Below are 20,447 nucleotides of genomic sequence, written 5' to 3'. Positions count from 1 at the left end.
AGGCTTTGCTTGTATCCACGTTGGCATTGTTGTCTTCTTCTGAGTTTGTGTTTTGAGTTTACTGTTCATCGTAGTAATTTTTTATGGTCAGATTCTTTTTTGCTGCTTGTTCATTTTCCTAGCATATTTCTCAGCTTTTAACTTTATGCTAAAGTTAGGTTCTGCTACTGGAGTGGAAGGGACACTGTCCATGATTTCAGATATTTTTGTTCTGTTGTTCTCAGAGCTAGTTCTGGGGGGGAGTGTGTAAGTTTTCAGTCTTCCATGGTGGTTATGAGCTAAGTAGAGGTGTAGTCACTGCTTTTCTCATCTTGCTCTTGTCTGTGAATGACCATAAGCACTGTTTTCTTCCTGCTCATAGTTGTGACCAGGATGCCTTCTTCCCTTCATTCAGGAACAACTAATGCACTTGTGTTCCTCTTCTCTCTGGGACTGAAACCAAGATCTGCACATAGGCAATGCTACAAAGTCCTGCATACAGTACTAGCTAATGATTCCCAGAATCTCCTTCTGACCATTTCTCAGACCCCCTTACCATATGTGGATTAACAGCTCCAGAATTCACCAATGTAGATTACATTACCCTCAAGATGTCACTGCTAGGTTTTGGGTGAGATTGCCTAGCCTCACTCCTGGTATGCACAGAAGAGAATGGAGATGGATTGATAGTATAGTGAGAACAAAACTAATAATTTGTTACATTTGTAAAATAATAATATCTGAGTGTTATATGGTGTTTTAGGGTTTACAAATCACTTAAAACAATTATTTCACTTGTTTCTCTTAACTCTAAAAGGCCAGTACAATAGGTATTAAAAAGAATTTTATATATTTTTATATATTTTTTATTTTACCACCTGTATTTTCCAAAAAAATTCATAACCTATCCCTTTTTCCTTAGGAACCTACCTTTATAATAAAGTATAAAAAGGGGGAGAAACAGATAAACAAAACTAGGTAAGCTATCAGAAATTAATAATTTCTTCAATGTTTTATAAAAAATATATCAAGCACATAGTCTGTAACCACAATTGAGTATATAGCTTTTATAGACAGGAGTAAACATCTCCCATATGAGGAGAAGACAATCCCGATTCATTCACATATCAATGAAGAGATGAAGTTAGTCAGCCTCAACTCCTTCCTAATATTTTGATTGGAACACATTTAAATGAGAAGATGGGGCAAGTGAACATAGGCAACAGGTACTCATTATGAGGAGATTGATCCTTCTCTGTAAACTGGCTGCAGATAGCCAAAGTCAAGCAAAGTTAAACTACGAGGTTACTTCATTAGTGCTTAATTTTATACTATATCCCTCCTTTGTTGCTAACCATACTCATGGTGCAGCACCAAAATCAGATCCGTATCATACTTCTAATTTTAACTGCATCATCCCAATCCCTGATGCTTGTGCTGAACCAATTTAAGTAAGCATTAGTGACTATAAACATTAGAACCTAAATTTACATAAGAAACAAGTGTACTGTGAATATAACATGAATATAACACAAATCAGAATTCCATGTTTCCTTCAATGTCATAAAAGTTGAACAAACTTCAAAAATTTTTTTAGTTTTATTTCCCCCCTCAATTACATGAAAACATAATTTTTTACCTTTTAAAACAGTTGGAGCCAAATTCTCCCCCTTTTTCCTCTCCCTCCTTCCAGAGATGGCAAGCAATCTGATATAGATTTTCCATGTGTAATATAATGTAAAACACCTTTCCATTTTTGTCATTTTGTGAAAGAGAACTTGAACAAATGAAAAGTGAAGAAATAAAGTGAAATAAAGAATGTCTAAATCTGCATTCAGACTCTATCAGTTTTTTCTTTGGATGCAAATGGTGTTTTTCACCATGAGCCCTTGAGGATTTTTTTGGATCACTGCATTGCCAAAAATAGTTAAAACATTCATAAAAGTTCATCTTATAATGTTGTTGCAGTGTACAATGTTTTTCTGGTTCTGCTCACATCACTTTGCATTAGTTAAGGTAAGTCTTTCCAGGTTTCACTTAAATCACCCTTCTCATCATTTACTAGTCTTCCATTATAATCATATAGCTTCACTTACTCAACTAATCCCCAATTGATGGACATCCTCCCAGTTTCCAGTCCTTTTCTACCACAAGAAGAACTGCTATGAATATTTTTGTACAAACAGGTCCTTTCCTTTTAAAATAATCTCTTTGGAAAACAGCCTTAGTAGTGGTATTGCTGGATCAAAGGGTATGCATAGTTTTAAAGACCTTTGTTGCATACTTCCAAATTGCTTTCCAGAATGGTCGGTTCATTTAATAGTTCCACCAGCAGTGCATCAGTGTCCCAGTTTACCCCCTCTAGCATTTATTATTTTCTTTTTCTGTCATATTAGCCAGTCTGATAGATGTAAGGTGGTACTTCAGAATCATTTTAATTTGCTTTTTCTCTGATTAAGAGCGCCTTAGAAAAATAAAAAGAGTGTTTTAGAGCATTTTCTAAATGATTATAGGTATACCCTGAATCTCTTCATCTGAAAACAGCCTATTCAGTGCCTTAGACAATTTATCAATTGTAGAATGATTTACGTTCTTATAAATTTGACTTAGTTCTCTATATATTTGAGAAAAAGGCCTTTACTAGAGATACTTGTAAACATTTTTTCCCAGCTTAAAGTTAAACAAATTTAAACAGTGACAATTTTATATTTAAGGAGACAGACCTAGTTAAAAGACTCCATAGTTAAACTAAGTCAAAATTAAAGTCCTTAGAGGTTTCACCATGGACTATTTTGAGTGTAGAAATTTATATATCACCAAGGTAACTCAGAAAACAGTGTCAGGAAAATGCTTTCTTATATAGTTAACTAGGGTAACAATTAAATCATTTTTGGGAAGCTTCAGACTTCCCTTGGGTTTTCATCTGAGGAATATTGAAAAGTTAACATTATTGTCCCAAAGGTCAGGTTTTGTTCAGATAAGGTTAATATAAACAGAAAGTTTTCAGTTGACTAAAAGTTTGCAGGAGGAATTGCCCTGATCCAGAACAATAAATAAAATAAATTGCAAATATAAACACAATGAAACAAGAGGTCAAAGTAATATAATAATGATCATAGATATTAAATTATATCAAGTCTCCTTGTATGCTGGTAACTCACTCACAGTATTCATTCAATCAGTGCATTTCATCTTGAATCCCAGAAGTCCTATGCTGTCCTCTGGCCCTTGGAAACATCTGAAGGGGCTCGTTCTAGTGGATTTGCTTCTCTGCTTCCAAGTTACTTGCAAAGACATGGTCACTTCTTTTTTTTTTTTTTTTTTAAATATTTTTAAACCCTTAACTTCTGTGTATTAGTTCCTTGGTGGAAGAGTGGTAAAGGTAGGCAATGGGGGTCAAGTGACTTGCCCAGGGTCACACAGCTGGGAAGTGTCTGAGGCCAGATTTGAACCTAGGATCTCCCATCTCTAGGCCTGGCTCTCAATCCACTGAGCTACCCAGCTGCCCCATGGTCACTTCTACTAAAATCTGCCAGTAATATTTCAATACAATTTAGTGTAATCTCTTAAATTTGCTTTTCCTATAATTAGTTCATGTTGATAAAAACTAACTCAAAACCTTATAGATCCAAACCCAGTAGAGCCGTAAGAAGAACAAATTGTGAAACCATAATTCATCTGAGACTTCAGAGAATTTCATTTTTTTAATACCACTTGATTTTTCTATCTTTACCCAAAGTCCTATATGTGATACGGACAAAGCCATCAAGAACCTAAAGGAAGAATCTTTAAAATGAGGGCCTGACATAAAATGAGTCCTTCTATCTCTTAATATTATCACACAAATACTTCAAAAGAAGGAAAGGAAAAAAAATTACAAAACATAATTGGGAATGCAATTTACATGTAAAGCACAGTCTAATTTTCAAAATTTATTTATTTATTATCTCAACATTTAAAACATACTCAAGGCCTGTATATCCCATTTGGAAAGCAGTCATACATACACGTACATGGGAAGGCGGCTAAAACAGGTGCTGTGGAGTTCTTAGAATTTGGTTAGACATTGAAAAAATTGAGATCTATGAGATGCAGTGTGTTCTTGGGGAAAGTGTGAATAGTCAGGTTTCAAAGAGGCTTCTATGTTCAAAGCCTAATTCCCACAACTACTAGCTATTGAACTTTGGCAGGTTACTTTATTTTTCTGATCCACTTTCCTTATACATAAAGCAGAATGATTATCCTATCTTGGCATTACCCAGCTCATAGAGACTGTTTCATGGCAGCAGAAACTTTTAAGTGCTCTAGAAATATAAGCCATTCTTCTTCTTTTAAGTCCTTTCCAACTCTGAGGTTCTATAGACTTTGACTTGAGGGCTGTTCTGTGCAGGATTATTTCTAGGCAAAGGGGGACAGAGGTAAATAATTTGTGGAGTTCACCAACTGCAGAGAGATATAGATTTAATTCAAGAAATTTTATTTTTAAAAAATGAATTTTTATTGATATTTTATGTTTCTAACATCTCATGTTTACCTTTCCTTCTTGCTCTGCCTTCCCATGAGCCATCTCATATGACAAATAGCATTTATTTGAAAAAACTCTGACCCTCTGTCATAGAATCAATACTAGATATCAGAAGAGCACTAAGGTAGGCAATTAAGGTTGAGTGAATTGCTCAGGGTCAAACAGCTAGGAAGTGACCAAGGTCATATTTGAACCTAGGCCCTCCTCTCTCCAGGCCTGGCTGTCTATCCACTGAGCCACCTAGCTGTCCAAAATAATATTTTTTAAGAAAGGGGGAAAAAGTCAGCACAACTGAATGACATGTTGGAGAAGTCTGAAAATGTGAAATGTAGAACATCTGTGGACTTCACACCTCCATGAAAAGATAGGTTGGGGATATCTTCTCTACATTGAGACCCACTTGATTTTATAATTTTGTTAGAGTTAGATTGTGTGTGGTTTATTGTTTCTATTTTCATTGTTGTAGTTACTGTGATGCTGTCAGTTCATAGAGATCTTTCCATGCTTTTCTGTATTCATCATGCCCATTTACAGGGTATGAGGTGAAACCTCAGGTCAACAAGTAACTTTCAAAGGTTTCCTGCTGGTCTGTCATTTTTTTATTCCCCTATTCCTCCCCCATCCTATCCCCACCCCCCAGTCTTGGCAATGAATGATCCTTAGCTTCCTTCCATTAGCATCTGTATCAGAAAATCAAAGTGCTTTTAATTGTTTGGGAGTGGTAGAGAAGAGCACATGGGACCAAAGCCAGCACCACAGCTGGCTTCTGGTCCTCAAGAAACATTTGAAAAGTGAATATTATTGTAAAATACTGCAGAGCATCAGGGTTACCAGAGTAATCATGGCACAGTCCAGTTTTAAATTAGTTTATAATTAGAACGAATAAACGAATAAACTGTATACAAAAAGGAAACAGGAGAATGAGATAATACGAGGTAGAGGTTCAAAGGCAAAGTCTTGGAGTGAGTTACTGATTCATTTTGTAGTGATCAATTTGGAGGACCAAAAGGCTAACATGCAGTTTCCTCATGGTCCAAGAGAATTAAGGATTAGAAAAAAGAGAGTAATAATAATGCATATGAGGTATTTTAAAATTTATAAAACACCTGCAAACGAGAATCTTATGAATTCAGTAATAGAAGTATTCTTATTTTCTTTTTTGCAGAAGATGAATCAGAGGCATGAAGAGATAAAATGACTTGCTTATGGTTCAGAGCTAGTGTCATAAGGTAAGAGACCAGAGCAATGGTTAACAGGTGTTTGTTATTTCATTTATTTATTTATTTTTAAACCCTTACTTAATGGGGGTTAAGTGACTTGCCCAGGGTCGCACAAGGAAGTGTCTGAGGTCAGATTTGAACCCAGGACCTCCCAGATCTAGGCCTGGCTCTCAATCCACTGAGCCATTTAGCTGTCCCCAGCAGGTATTTTTTAAAACAAATTTTCATTAATATAATTTATTTTCAGGTAGATTGAATTTCCCCATATTCTTCCTCCTCTTTTCCCCCAGAGAGGCATTCCATACAAGGAAGAATCTTTTTAAAAGAAAAAAGGAAAAGAGAAACTATAATAAGTAAAATTGATCAGGTCAGTAGAGAGCACAGCGGATAGAGCACTATGCCTGAAATTGGGTCAAATCTGTCCTTAGATACTTCCTAAATGTGTGACCCAGGGCAAGTAACTTAACTCTAATTGCTTATCCCTTGCTGCCTGTCTCTTAGAACTGATACTAGGGTAAGGTAGGGGTTTAAAAAAACCATCTATACATTGATAAAATCAATTGCTGTTGTAGTCATTGTGCATATTGTTTTCTTGACTGTTTATTTCACTCTGTATCAGTTCATGTAAATCTTTCCATGTTTCTATGTATTTATCATTTCATCATTTTTTGCAGTACATTATTATTCCATTACACTCATGTACCACAATCTGTCTAGCTATATCCCTAAGCTATGGGCATCTGCTTTGTTCCCAGTTCTTTGCTATCATAAAATGTGTTGTTACAAATATTTTGGTGTATAAGTGGGTCCTTTCTTATTACTGATCTCCTTGGGGGTATATGCCTAGTAATAGACTCTCTGGGTCAAAGAAATGAGAGATTTTAGTTTTTCCATATTTTTTTTCTAAAATATTTTCCAAAATGGTTGGACTAATTCATAGCTCTGCCTGAAAATACATTAGTGTGTCTATTTTCCTATAATCCCCCATCCACATTGACTATTATTCTCATCATTTGTCATGTTTACCAATTTATTGAGTATGAAATCTCAGAGTTCTTTTAAGATATAAGAAAAACAATTATTCTTGCTGTTCTTTCAACTTCCTGAAGTCTAGGCCTCACTGTAGGAAATACACACACACACACACACACACACACACACACACACACACACTTACACATATTTACAAAAGAACATGTCTTTAATCAGGGCAAGTCTCCTTTGCCCCTCTGAAGATCTTGACTTATTTTCTGAATATTAATTTGTCTGTCTTTCAGCTGTGTTGTCAGTTCTCTGTGTTGTTTTTCCTTTTTAACCATGTTTCCCTTGTATTTCCCAGAAACTGATATTATTTCTTTTGTGAACTTATCTTTAAACTTTTTTACATAATCTGAGAACTATACATTTGTCTACTTAGATTTTCTTCTTTGTACTACTAGGCCAATCCCAGAGGTATCTGATAAAATCCTGAGCTTGTGTGAATTCTAGTAATTTATGATAGATCATTAAGGATAGAAAAGGCTTTCAAACATAGAATCTGAAAACTTCTATAAAGGATCTTAGAAATAAATAACTCACATTTATATAGCATTTTAAAATTTGTTAAGTACCTTACTGTATCATTATTCATTTATCTCAACTTCACCATATTGTTGGTTTAAAAAAAAATCTAATTCTGTATGGCAGAGTTTTTGCTATATTGCACAATTTTCTAGATCAAGAGTCAGCAACATATGGCTCTCAGCCATATTTGGCTCCACCTCCCAACTGGCCAGTCCCAGCAGAGCCCCAGGATGTGCCTCAGGGAGCCCTTCACACACACCCTCCTCCTTTTGCAGGCGTTTATGGCTCTCAGGGCCAAAAAGGTTGCCGACCATTGTTCTAGATGAATACCATACTGTTTACAATGGAAATACAGTATGCCACTATAGCTTGCAGAAGTTTGCCAAAGTGAGATTGTACACAGCACACTATTGACTGATGGAATTAAAGGTGACCAATCACTGCACTGTGTTCTATATCCTGGGTGCTAATTAGCTCAATGTTTTTAAGAGAGTGGTAAAGGTTAATAAGAGTGTGGAAAAGGTTTCTAGGAGAGTGGGAAGGGTTTATAAAGCCTTAAAATATACATAAATAATAAAATAAATATAATACTGCTACTTGGCAAATTTTCGCATATCATGGGGGTTTCTGGAACATAACTCCCACAATACGTAAAGGATCACTGTACTTTCCTCATAATAACCTTATGAGGTAGGAAGTGTGAACATTATTATCCGCATTTTACAGATGATGAAATGGAGGCATTTGAGAGGTAAAGGAATTGGGGGCCCATGAGCCACAGAGTAAAATATCTGAGGTGAGATTCAAGCCTAGGTCTCCTGTAGATAGAGGGAGCTATGTTATAAAAGGCTCTCAGTGAGTGGATTTGCTGGCCCCTTTCATTTTTGTCAAACTACCACTCTAAAAGTACAGGAAACTACTCCACTCCAATGAATCCAGGGTTCCAATCAAAGGTTCTCCACTAGTCAAGTCCAAGGGGGGGGGGCGGGGTTGGCTGGAGGTTTGAAGAGCAGGAGTGGGAAGATAAACGACAAGGAGGAGCCCAGCTTGGCAGCACAAGGGGCTAGAGCCCACACTGTCCAGGGCTCCTTGTGCAGAGCAGACGGATTCCTGCTACCTGAAAGCTGCTAGACTCTTAAAATCCTTTTGCCCACCATGATTTGTGAGTGTGGTCAGGACAGTCTTTGATTTTAGTCAGGGCTCCTTTGCCTCCCCATTTGGCTTCTCTGTCTTCTACTGGCTTTTCTCTTGTCCCTCTCTTCTCTTTTACCTCTTCTCTGATCTCTCTCTCTTTCCACTTATTTGCACCCCCATTCTCTCACCTCTTGTATCTCCTTCCCACTGTCTTCCCCTTCCTTTTTCTCTTTTCTCTTTTCCTCTTTTCTCCTTTCCCTTCTAAATTGTCTTCTCTCTCCTTTTCTTTGTCTCCATCCCCCTACGTTGTCCTCTTCTCTCCATCCTGACCTTTTCCTTCTTCTTCCTAACCAGGGTCACATCTCTCACTGGGGCTGTTGCTATTGATGTGTTCTGCTCCAGAGACCTCTGCTCAAGGTAGGGCTCATTCTGGGTATTCTCCTGCCCCAATCCTGGGAGTGGGGAGGTGTGCTCCTTGGATGTGGCTGGGAAGTGGGAGAAGGGACTGGAGAGTATCTATTTTGGGCTCTGCAATAATTCTGAGGGTCAGGGAAAAAGGAAGAGTTTTAGTGTTCTCTTCTGGAATTGGTGTTCAAGAAGAGGGAGTCTACAGTGGATTTGTTCTATTGGAGCAATTTGTACCTTTCCCCACCTCCCCCTTTTCTCTACCCTCTGAAGAGTAATCATTTGCTAGACGAGTCGTGTTTTTTTAGGCCTCAGTTTCCTCATCTGCAAAATGAGGAAGTTGGCCTACAAGGCTTTTAGAGTAAGGAAGACAGTTCCTTTCCTTTTTCTCTTTTGAAATTCTACTTTTTCATTTTTGTTATTTTCAATTAGGTTTATTTTTCCATTTGGAAAAATCAGACTAGCTATCAATTTATTCACTTTATTGTTATTTTAATAGTTCCTTGTTTTATCTAACCATTCTATAGTTCAAGTTAAAAAATCTCTTTGGTTTTCAGAATTCATTATGGTGTTGTTCTTTTTTTAAATTATTCTTTCTGTAGTTATTTTTGTTTAGCTGCATGTCTGATTCATTGATCTATTCTTTTCCTTTAATTAATAAAAGTTTTTAGATACATAAAATTTCTGATAAGACTGTTTTGGGTGTGTCCCAAACATTTTGATAGGTATCACCTCAGTTTCATAGTGTTCTTTGAGGGATTCTTTGAAGTTTTGTAGGGTTCTTTGTATAATTTATTTTTGACCTACCAATTATTTAGCATTAAATTGTTCTTCATTTTGCCTGGAATCTTTTCTTAAGAGGTCCTTTATTAATTATGCCTTTTGCTGTGTTGTGGTCAGTAAAGGATATATTTAATATTTTTGTTTTTCCTAATTTGTTTGTGAAGAATTTATGCTATAGCATTTGGTCAATTTTTGTAAAGGTGCCATGCACACCTGAGAAATTCATATGTCCCTTTCTATTTCTTTAGTTCTAAAGTTCTAAAGTACTGTTCTAAAGTTCTATTCTAGTTTTTAACTTCTTTGTTGTTTGTATTTTTGTTAATTGTCTAGGGCTGAAAAGTCTCCGTTAACATCCCTGTCTATTGTAGTTTTGCTGTCAATTTTCTCCTCATAATTTTATTTATTTCACCTTAATATGTAAATTTTAAGTCATTTAATTGGTATTTATAAATATATTAAGTTCTGATGTAATTTCATTGTATTGCCTTTCAGCATAATATGATTTCTCTGTTTATTTCTTTTAACTATGTTTATTTTTAAAATTTCTTGTCTGAGATTATGAATCCTCCCTCCAATTTTCTGAGGTCTCTTGAAGTATCACAAATTCTATTCCAGGTGCTCATTTTATATCTCTGTGTATCTTTGTTTCAAGTGTGTTTCTTCTAAACAATACATGGTTGGATTCTGCTTTATAATCCATTGTACCATCTCCTTTTCTGTGGGTGAGTTCATGCCACTCACATTATCAATTATGGTTGTTAATTGCATATTTCCCTGAATCATATACTCATATATTTCCCATTTTTAATCCTAACACCTTTAATAAAGAAGAAGGTAGTTAAAAAGGAGTGTGAATAGTGAATAGTGATCTATAAATGAAGTGATTTTCTTTAACTCTCCTTCCTTCCTTCTCTTCCTTTTGCTCATACTCCCAAAGACTAGCTCTTACTCATTAGTTTTTTCATTTAAATTTTCTGCTAATGATGCACACTCTGGAGTTGAAGTTTATTTTGCTGGTGACTATTTCTCCTCCAAGACCACCTTTCTTTTATAATGTCTTCTCCCTTTCCATGCCCCTGTCTTCTTGTTGAATTTAATGTATTGCTCCATTGGGCATGTTCAGCTCAGTTCAGTTCAGGGCTATGTACAGTTCAGATAAGAATGATGTTCTTTCCCCTTACCTGCTTTTCCATTTTTTTTTGTACTTTTCTTTTCAGGCACTTTGATGATGAAAAATATTATTTCCCTAACTTTTTCCAAATGTATTACTTCCCCCTGTCTTTTCTTTCTTCTATTAAGACCATCAAAACAAAAGAAAATCAATCCTAGATTCTCTATATTTAATTCCCTTCTGTGACCCTTAAAGACCTTAGGGTTCCAGAGTGACATTTGTTTCTTTTCTCTCAATTATAATGTAAGAACATCAATATTTAGCTCCTTCCAATTGCTCTAACAAATTTACTTATTAAAGTGTCTCTTCATTTATCCATTTTCATTTTAGTTTCTGTTCATTTCTGAGTCTTCCTTGGGGAAGCTTGAAGGTGATTTGTTTTACTAAAGGTCTATTTTTTTCCTCTTTTAGAATTATGTTGTTTCTCAGGGTAAGCTATTCTTGACTGTCATCCCTTAACTTCTATCTTACTTAATAGTTCAAGTAGCTTCTATGTGTTATATGATTGTAGTTCTCCGGTACTTGAACAGCTTCTTTCTGACTTTCTGCAGTATTTTTTTCATTTGACCTGGAAGCTCAATTTTGTCTGTGACATTCATGAGTACTATCATTTTGAGGTTTCTTTCAAGAGATGTCCAGTAGATTCTTTCTATTCTCATTTGCCTTCCAATTCTAGTAGATATTAGCAGATATCATCTGTTATTTCTCAAAATAAAATGTCCAATTTTTTAAATCATGGTTTAACAGGAGTTAGATATTTCTTTGATTATCTTTTCTTGACCTGTGTACTCAGATATGTTATTTTTGATAGGAAATACCTTTTGTTTTCTTCACTTTATTCAATATTTGTTTTTGTTCTCATACAAGGTGTCCCAACAGTCTTTGTGAAGTTTTAAGTTATAATAATGATTACAGTCACATATTAAGCTTTTCCCACTTAAAACTATTAACTCAACAATATTAATAATTATTAAAAATCTGAGTTGTTTTAAATATCAATAGCTGTGATTGGTCATATTTTAACAGTCTAAAGCTGCACTAAACTTTTGGAACACCCTATATTTCTTGTTTTTTCATAAAATCAGTGATTTCTGCTTAGCTGGTTCTAATATTTAGGGATATATACATTTTGGCAATGTCTTCTACCTTTTCTTCTGTGATTTTTATTCTTTCTACTTCATTGCCCTAAAGCTTTTATTTGTAATTTCCTTTTCTTTCTTGCTTCATTTCTTCCAAGTACTTTTCTAATCCTTGAAGCTCAGACACTTTTCCTATCTAAGGTTTAGCTTTTAGCTATTGTGGAGATACTCTCTTCCTCTGGGCTTGTCTTTTCACCACTTCTAGATGCATGCTATTTCCTCATAATTTTCTCCTATTTACTCATATGCTCAGCTTTGGTTCCTAATTTGAGACTTTATATGAGGTCCAGACTCTGCTCTAATCTGTACTCTTGAATGGAGTGGCGGGGTCCTTTTTGGGCATGATCTTGGTTTTCTGTGCTTTCAGAGTCCTGGTAAGTTCCATATGGTCTCCTTCTAGATTAACTAAATTCAGGGCTCTGAGGTCTTCAGTACCCTTTGGAACATCTTGGTTATTGGATTACAAACTCCCAGCTTGCTTGAGATGTCCTGGTCTAAGAGTTATTCACTTTAAGAATGCTGAGGGTTTCCTGCCACCCTGGGACTGAGTATTCCATTCTTCTGTCACCAAAGTATAGAAGGCTGTAGGCTTCAAGGGCCCCATGGTGAGTCTTAAGTCTATGCTACAAGCTTTTGACTTATCTTCACTTTCACTGGATTTTTTCTTTCAATTTCTTTTTTTCTTTTAAACTCTTATCTTCTAACTTAGAATCATAACTGTATTGGTTTTAAGGCAGAAGAACAGTAAGGGCTAGGCAATGGAGGTTAAGTGACTTGCCTAGGGTCACACTGCTAGGAAGTATCTGAGGACATATTTGAGTCCAGGACCTCCCATCTCTAGGCCTGGCTCTCAATCTACTGAACCACCTACCTGTCCCCTTTTGGAATTCTTGAGCACTCTTTGGTCTTATAATCTTTTGACGTCTTTGCTGAATATACATTTGAGAGCTGGGCTCCTCTGCCATCATTAACCATAGGTCAGTGTATTCTTATTTACTATCCCACTACTATCTCCTCCAAAGTACACTATAGCCTATCCCTCCTATCCCCTACAGATTAAATGTAATCACCTTAATGTAATATCTGACTGACCCTGGAATTATAGAAAGGAAACCTGAGTTTGCTAATAAGAGAAAGATCATTGGGTTGGGAGTCTCAAGTTCCAGGGCCTAGGCCCAAGTCTGCTATAAAATTGCTCTATGACCTTGGACATAAAATTCCATACTACTTTGTGACTCAGTTCCCTTAAATGTAAAATGAGGGGTATGGATGAATTATCCAGCTAGGTTATTTCTAGTGCTAGAGCTGTGATCTTAGTTAATGATCTTTGTTCCTAGGCAAATGTAATTTAATCCTTTAATTTTTACAGATGAGTAAACTGAGGCTTAGAGTGGCATTTTATTCATTTGATCACAATTTTAAGTAACAGTATTGAGTAGAATTGTAATTCAGATCCTCTGACTCTGAAGCTAATGGATTTCCGCTGCATAACACAGGCATTTGTATTGTTTATTTCTGGGTGTCTTGGGGGTTAGAACCTGAGGGATTGGTTGTGATGCCCTTTCAAGTTTTTTCTTGCTTGGAGCACCTATGATTTACTCACACTTGAACATTTCAAAACATTTATGTTCTGTTTTCTTGGTCTTTTTTCCCCCTTACTTCCTACACCTTCTTCCCCTTCTCACCCCTCACCCCAGTGAAAATGTGAAACCAGCCCAAACCAGGTTGTGTCCATCTAGGCATCTAGGAAGTGAGAGGGGATCAAAGTAGAATGATTTCCCAGAAGCCATGTCTACATGTTCTACATTCTTTTTTCTCTCTTTCCTCCCCTCTTCCTGAAACAGCAAGCAATTTGATTTATGTTCTAAGTATACAGTCATACAAAACATCTTTTGAGATTAGTAATGTGAAAGACAACACAGACCAAACCACCCCCGCCCCAAAATTAAGAAAGTAAAGAAGAAGCATGCTTCTATCTCTATTCAGACATTAGTTTCTTCTATGTAGGTAGATAGCATTTTTCATCATAAGGTCTTTGGAATTACCTTAGATCTGTGTTGGCAAAGGTGTGGCACATGTGTCTTTGTTGCACAGAGGAGACTTCTCTGCTTCCCCTCTCCATAGCTTCTGTGGATATTTTTTGCATGCCTTGTCCCTCTGTCCAACCACCCAGTGAGGAGACTTCCTCCCTCTGTTTTCAGGAGCAATGCAGGGGGCTCACAGATGGCTTCAAGTTGCAGTTTTGGCTCAAGATCTCAAAAAGGTTCACCAACATTGTCTTCGATCACTATTGCTAAGAATAGTTAAATCATTCAGTTTATCATCTTTCAATATTGCTTTTATTGTGTGCAATATTCTCCTGGTTCTGCTTACTTCACTTTGCATCAGTTCACATAAGTCTTTCCAAGTTTTTCTCAGACCAACCTGCTTGTCACTTTTTATATCACCGTACTTTTCCATTATAAACATATACCACTTTTTCAGTCATTCCCCAATTGATAGACATTCCCTAAATTTCTAATTTGTCACTAGAAGAAGAACCTCTAAAATATTTTTGTACATATAGTTCCTCCTCTCCCTTTCTTTTAAAAAAATCTCTTTGGGATACAGACCTAATGGTGGTATTGTTCAGAGGAGAGAACATGAGAGACATATTCCCTGGGCACTTTAAGTGTTCTAGGGATTGATTGGTCTCTGCTGAGTTTTGGGGGAATATTTTATGGAAAACTCAAAGATGGTTTATTTTCAATTATATATTCTATTATATCCCCACAGTGAACCCCTGCTGCTACTACCCATGTCAACACAAAGGTATCTGTATACAAACTGAACAAGACCAATACCAGTGTGACTGTACCAGAACTGGGTACTATGGGCCAAACTGCACCATCCGTGAGTTTTGTTCTCTATGCCCCCATCCCTTATCATCTTTACTTCCTCCCTCCTTCCTTCCTTGGCTCCCTATCCTTTCTGCCTTTTGTATTTGAACCTGGGAGGAGGGAGACTGATGAAATTTCTATTTGCTCTCCCCTGCCATAACAGCATTGCTATGGACAAGGATCTGGGAAGGCCTGAGTCCTAGCCCTTCCTTCACCCACTTCCTCCTGACCCATGCTCGCTGGATCTGGAAGTTGATCAATGCTACCTTCCTCCGAGATGTTCTCATGAGGAATATTCTTACAAGTATGTCTCTTCTTCAAACCCTTTCATATCTTGGAGGGATATCCATACATGAGTGTCATCCTTTATACTGATAAAGAGCTGGAAGGGAACTTAGGAGAGTATTAAGAGAGAGCACATGTTGTTTATTCTGAAAAGTACCTTAAAACCAAAAGAAAAAAAAGTTAGAAGTTAGAAAGTTAAAGCTCGAAGAAATCTTAGGATGTAGGATATTAGATATTAGAAATTAGAATATTAAAAATGGGAGAGAGCTTAGGATATAGAAAGCCAGAAAACAGAATACTGAATATTTGAATTTTCTAATCCAATTTGTCATCATTCCCCCTCACCCAGGGAGGCCAGTTGGTAGGTAGATATTGGATCCGGAGTGACTCTGTTGGTTCAGGAGATAGCAGCATCAAAAGGAACAATAAATTTGGGGTGGGTATGGGCCCTGTGTTCTAGTTAATCTGTGGAACATCAAAGCAAGGTGCCCTGCTTCACTAAGTTAGAGGAATGCACAGCATCTGATAAGACTCAGCAAACATGAATACTGGAGGCAGTTGGATGTCAGACAAAGGTTTACAAGCCAGACTGAAACCTTGGGGTTCCCTTAACATGTCCTCTCCCCTCAGCCTCTGCCTGGGGCAATATTGTTCCTGGAGGGGAGGGCCTGTCTTCCTCATCAGCCTGGGCAGTTGTTTCTCTCTGTATTCCCCTCCCCCCTGGAGGTGCCCTGAACATAAGGGCTCAGTCTCCTTCTCCTACTAGGGACAGTGGTTTGAAGGTTTGTATGCCTAAGTGATTGTTCTGTCCCTCTCTACCAAAGGTCGAACAAACCTGATTCCCAGCCCACCCACCTACAACTCGGTCCACGGCTACATTAGCTGGGAGTCCTATGCCAATTTGAGCTTCTATTCTCGAGTCCTACCCCCTGTACCTGAAGACTGTCCTACCCCCATGGGGGTCAAAGGTAATTCCTTGGCATAGGGGTAGTGGGAATGATAGCAATGCAGTGGCCAGCATTGAGTGATGGGGATCTCTCCTTTGTTGGTCTATATTTTAGTCATAGGATTTAGAGCTAGACAAGACCTCAGAGATCATCTAGTCCAACTCCTGTGTTTATAGATGAATAAACTGAGGCCTAATGAGCTTAAGTGACTTTCTCAAGGTCCCCCAGTGAATGAATAGTCAATAAGGCCTAGTCCTCTGATTCCAAATCCAGAGTTCTCTCCATTACACCACAGTTAATAGAGATGTGGTATCTTAGGGACACAGACAATGCTTTTGCTCTATTCTGCCCTTACCTTGTCTCTTAGTTTCAATTCTAAGGCAAAGGAGTGGCAAGGATTAGGCAATTAAGTGACTTGTCCAGGGTCACATAGCTAGGAAATAGCTGAGGCCAGACTTCAAACGAGATCCTCTGACTCCAGGTCTAGTGTTGTACTGTGTTACCTAGCTGCCCCTCAAACCCTTTTTTTGTTCAGTTCTGGGTCCTACATATTAGGGAGATGGTGACAGAATGGTGAATCCATGCCATATGAGAATCAGTTGAAGAAACTTAGAATATTTCATCTGGGAAACAGAAGATTTAAAGAGGACATGATATATTTCTTCAAGTATCTGACACGTCATGTGAAAGACAGATTAGATTTTTGCTTGGTCCCAAGGACAAAACTAGTGTGGTAAAGGGTGAGGTGGAGGCATAGGGGAGTGTGGTTGCCACAGCAGAGGTATTTTTCAATTCAGCATAATGTAAAACCCCTTAAAAATCAGAATTGGTCAAAAATGAAATGGGTCACATATTGAAAAGTAGTGAATTTCCTCTTTTCTGTCTGCGTATAATCTGAGTCATCCCTCTAGAGGAAGTTCAGGAGGCATTTGGACTAGAGGATCTCTTAGGGACTGTCCAACTCTGAGATTCTGTGATTTCCTCAGTTAAGTCTCAGAACAGTACTATGGAATAGCTAAGGTGGAAATTATTGTTCTGTCACAGATGAGGGAGTTCAAAGCTGTTCATGGAAGGTAACATAGTTTAGAGAAAGGATTAAAAGTCAAGTTTCCAAATTCTTAAGCAATTTTTTACACTAATCCAATCTGATACATCAGAGTTGGGGAATAATGCCCTAGAAGTATTGAAGGGAGAGAGCAATCCAGGCAGTGTTCTTTGAGTGGATTATGAGTATTTCCTCAGCCTGTCCCACCCTGGCTCTTTTCCTCACAGGGAAGAAAGAGCTGCCAGATCCAGAGGTGCTGGTCACAAGCTTCCTGCTCCGGAAAGAGTTTGTGCCAGACCCTCAGGGGAGCAATCTTATGTTTGCCTTCTTTGCCCAACACTTCATCCATCAGTTCTTCAAGACGTCTGGAAAGATGGGTTCTGCTTTCACCAGTGCTCTGAGTCATGGGGTGAGCTCCAACTCATTTCTCTTCTAATCTACTCCCATTCCAACACTCTCCTTTGGGGTATACACCTCCCATGATGTTTTTTTATCTATATGAAATATAGTATTAATTAATGTAAAGAGTTCTACATTTGGCTGAAAAGATCTGACTTTGAGATGTTGTGCAAATGAATTATCTTTTGGGGGCCTCAGTTTCCTCAAGATCAAAATCAGGTCACATAGGAGGAAAGTAATAAATTCTAGATTCAGTGCTCTAAGATCAATGAAGCTAGCGAAGTCACTTCATCTGAGATGTTGATTGTTCTGTGAAATGGGCTAATAATCTTTTTACAGAAAGCCTGTTTGCCTTCACACAGTTGTAGAAAGGGTACTTTGTAGACTTTAAAGTTTTATGGAAATGTGGCTTGAGGGTAATGATGAGACCAGAGGTTCTAAATGCAAACACTTGTGTATGTGTATTGGCATATGTGTATGTGTATGATGGAATGCATGTCCAGGTGTGTGTATGTATATGTGTTTTGCCTGTGTGCATGTGTATTTGTGTGTGTTTCCAGTGTGTGATTGTGTGCACATGCACTCTTGTGTATCAAAGAAATCCAATCAATCAATAAGCATTTATTAATTTTCTACCACATGCTGGGTATTGTTAGGCACTGAATACATGAAGACAAAAGTTTTATTTTTAAAAGGAAAAATCAAAACCTAAGTACCCAGTCCCTGCCCTCAGGAACTTCCTTTCCATCAGATCTGTCAGGCTGGAAGACTCTTTAGTGGGTTTTCTAATCTGTCCTGTGCCCTGGCCTTGATAGCTGTATTTTCTCCCTTTGTCCTTTCAAAGTCCTAATTTAGGGGCAGGAAAAACCTGGCCAAATGACTGCCCTCCCTCTCTTGTCAGGTAGACCTCAACCAAGTTTATGGAGACAACCCACAGCGCCAGTACCAGCTACGCCTTTTCAAAGATGGGAAGCTCAAGTTTCAGGTAGTTCTGGGGTACTATGAAATGAAATCTGAGCCTGTGCCTGCCCTGGAATAGCCAGAAATAGGTGCAAAGGTTTGGTATAGAGTGGGGAAAGGATCAGTCTGCCAGGTTGCCAAGGGATGCCTTTCCTTTGGATGTTTCCTGGGTGGGAGGTATTCTGCTTGGAGGTGGAGATGAGCCCTCAGCCCTCTCCATACTGCATGAAGCATTGCCACTAAGGTATGCAGAAGGAAGAGATGGAGTAGGTTCAGGGCCCAGGGTCAGGGTACCTTGTTGGGTGGAGAAGGGGACATTACAAGCAACTTCTAATTTCTGCAAAGCAACCTGGAACAGAAATGTGAATAGCTAACTGAGAGACAGATTTGAGGTCAGCATGTTTCTCAGTCACTGGAACTGTCCAGCAGTAGAACTGGCTGCCTGAGAAGGTATTGGATTCCCTGCCACTAGAGAGGGCTGGAAGGCCATTTGTGAATGTTTCTCAGGGTAGGTTGCTAGAGAATATGAGCTCTGACCTTCCACAGGTGATCAAGTCCTGTGATTCTGTTGTAGATGTTGGATGGGGAGATGTATCCACCTTCAGTGGCTGAGACTCAGGCATTCATGAATTACCCATCAAGTGTGCCTAAAAGTCACCAGATGGCTGTGGGCAACGAGGAGTTAGGAAAGTTCCCAGGCCTCATGATGTATGCTACAATCTGGCTTCGGGAGCACAACCGTGTCTGTGACATCTTGAGAGCTGAGCATCCCTCCTGGAAAGATGAGCAGCTCTTTCAGACGGCCCGACTCATCCTCATAGGTGAGTGGAAGTTGCCCCCAAGTCCAAATTCCTCAAGGTGAATATCAAAGCCTGCACTTGGGAGCAACAGCATTGGGGAATGTAATGAAACAAAGGGCACTTTGGGTTTGAGTTTTGGTTGTGTACCAAGTACTAGCCATGTGCTCTTTGCCAAGGGCCTGGACTTCCCTTTCTGAGCTCACTTAGGCACTTCCACTAGTGACATTCTAGTTCTCTTTTCTAATATTTTATGGTTGGTGCACCCTTTTAGCTAGGTGGTTTGGTGGTTAGAGACTAGCCCTGGGGTCAGGAAGACCTGAGCTCAAACCTGGTTTCATATACTTATGGATTGTGTGACCCTAGAGAAGGCTTAGCCTCTCTACCTCATTGTCCTCATCTGTAAAATGGTGATTTTAAAAGTACTTACTTCCCAGGCTTGTCGTTGTGAGGACAAAATGAAAAATACATTTGTAAAGTTCTTTGAAAATCTTATAGTGCTATATAAATTCAGTGTAAAGCTTGTTTCTCTTTCCCACTATCTACTATGATAGCCAGATCTGCCTCTAGAAGGCTAGGTCTGGGGATGTAGTGCCCAAGGACCTAGAATCCTAGTTGACTCTGTTCCTCTAGGGAAATCCAAAGTTCCCATTGGTCATGATCATTCTAGTTTAAGGCTATATTCTTTCCCCAAAGGAAGTCTAACTCAATAAAGAAGAGGAAGTGAATTAAATCCACTAGTCTAGCTTTCCCTTTTCTCCGCCTACCCCTTATAGTAATTAGTACATTTATTGAGTTTATCTTCTTTGGTTAGGATATTAGCCTGAATACATATAGACTCTCCTAAGCTTTTACTTATGATTTAGCTGGTCCTAAACATTTATCAAATGCCAACTGTGTGTTAGGCACTGAATGCCAATGAGGACACAAAGGAAGTAAAAATAGTGGTCCCTGTTCTCTGGGAACTCACAGTCTAATGGGAGAGACAACATGAAAATAACTAGATATGCACAGAGAAGATGGAAGGTGGGCAAAATCATAAATCAGAGGATAGAGGCATAAATAGGAAAAATACATATTCACAAGTTTTCCCAGTACTGCCACTCACACTTGGTAACACAAATTCTATATTAATTTATTTTTTATTAAAGAATAAAACCACAAGTTTATTAATTAAATTTATGAAGCATTAATTGTGATTGATTTGTAAAGTAAT

General features: G+C 38.1%; 1 protein-coding gene across 1 annotated transcript in view; it reads left to right on the top strand.

Annotated features, from left to right (window-relative positions):
* Window positions 1-19,729, top strand: part of LOC123233707 (prostaglandin G/H synthase 1-like) — a 34,332-nt gene extending 14,603 nt beyond the window's left edge. The window contains exons 2-8 of the mRNA XM_044659764.1: window positions 14,695-14,811; window positions 14,962-15,102; window positions 15,908-16,051; window positions 17,303-17,484; window positions 18,376-18,459; window positions 19,009-19,259; window positions 19,711-19,729. Coding sequence (XP_044515699.1) covers window positions 14,695-14,811; window positions 14,962-15,102; window positions 15,908-16,051; window positions 17,303-17,484; window positions 18,376-18,459; window positions 19,009-19,259; window positions 19,711-19,729 — 938 coding nt within the window. The remainder of the gene's footprint in view (window positions 1-14,694; window positions 14,812-14,961; window positions 15,103-15,907; window positions 16,052-17,302; window positions 17,485-18,375; window positions 18,460-19,008; window positions 19,260-19,710) is intronic.
* Window positions 19,730-20,447: the final 718 nt, after the last annotated feature.

Source organism: Gracilinanus agilis, chromosome 2 (assembly GCF_016433145.1).
Source record: "Gracilinanus agilis isolate LMUSP501 chromosome 2, AgileGrace, whole genome shotgun sequence".
Taxonomy (NCBI): Eukaryota; Metazoa; Chordata; class Mammalia; order Didelphimorphia; family Didelphidae; genus Gracilinanus; species Gracilinanus agilis.
This window is presented reverse-complemented; position numbering and strand designations above follow the sequence as displayed.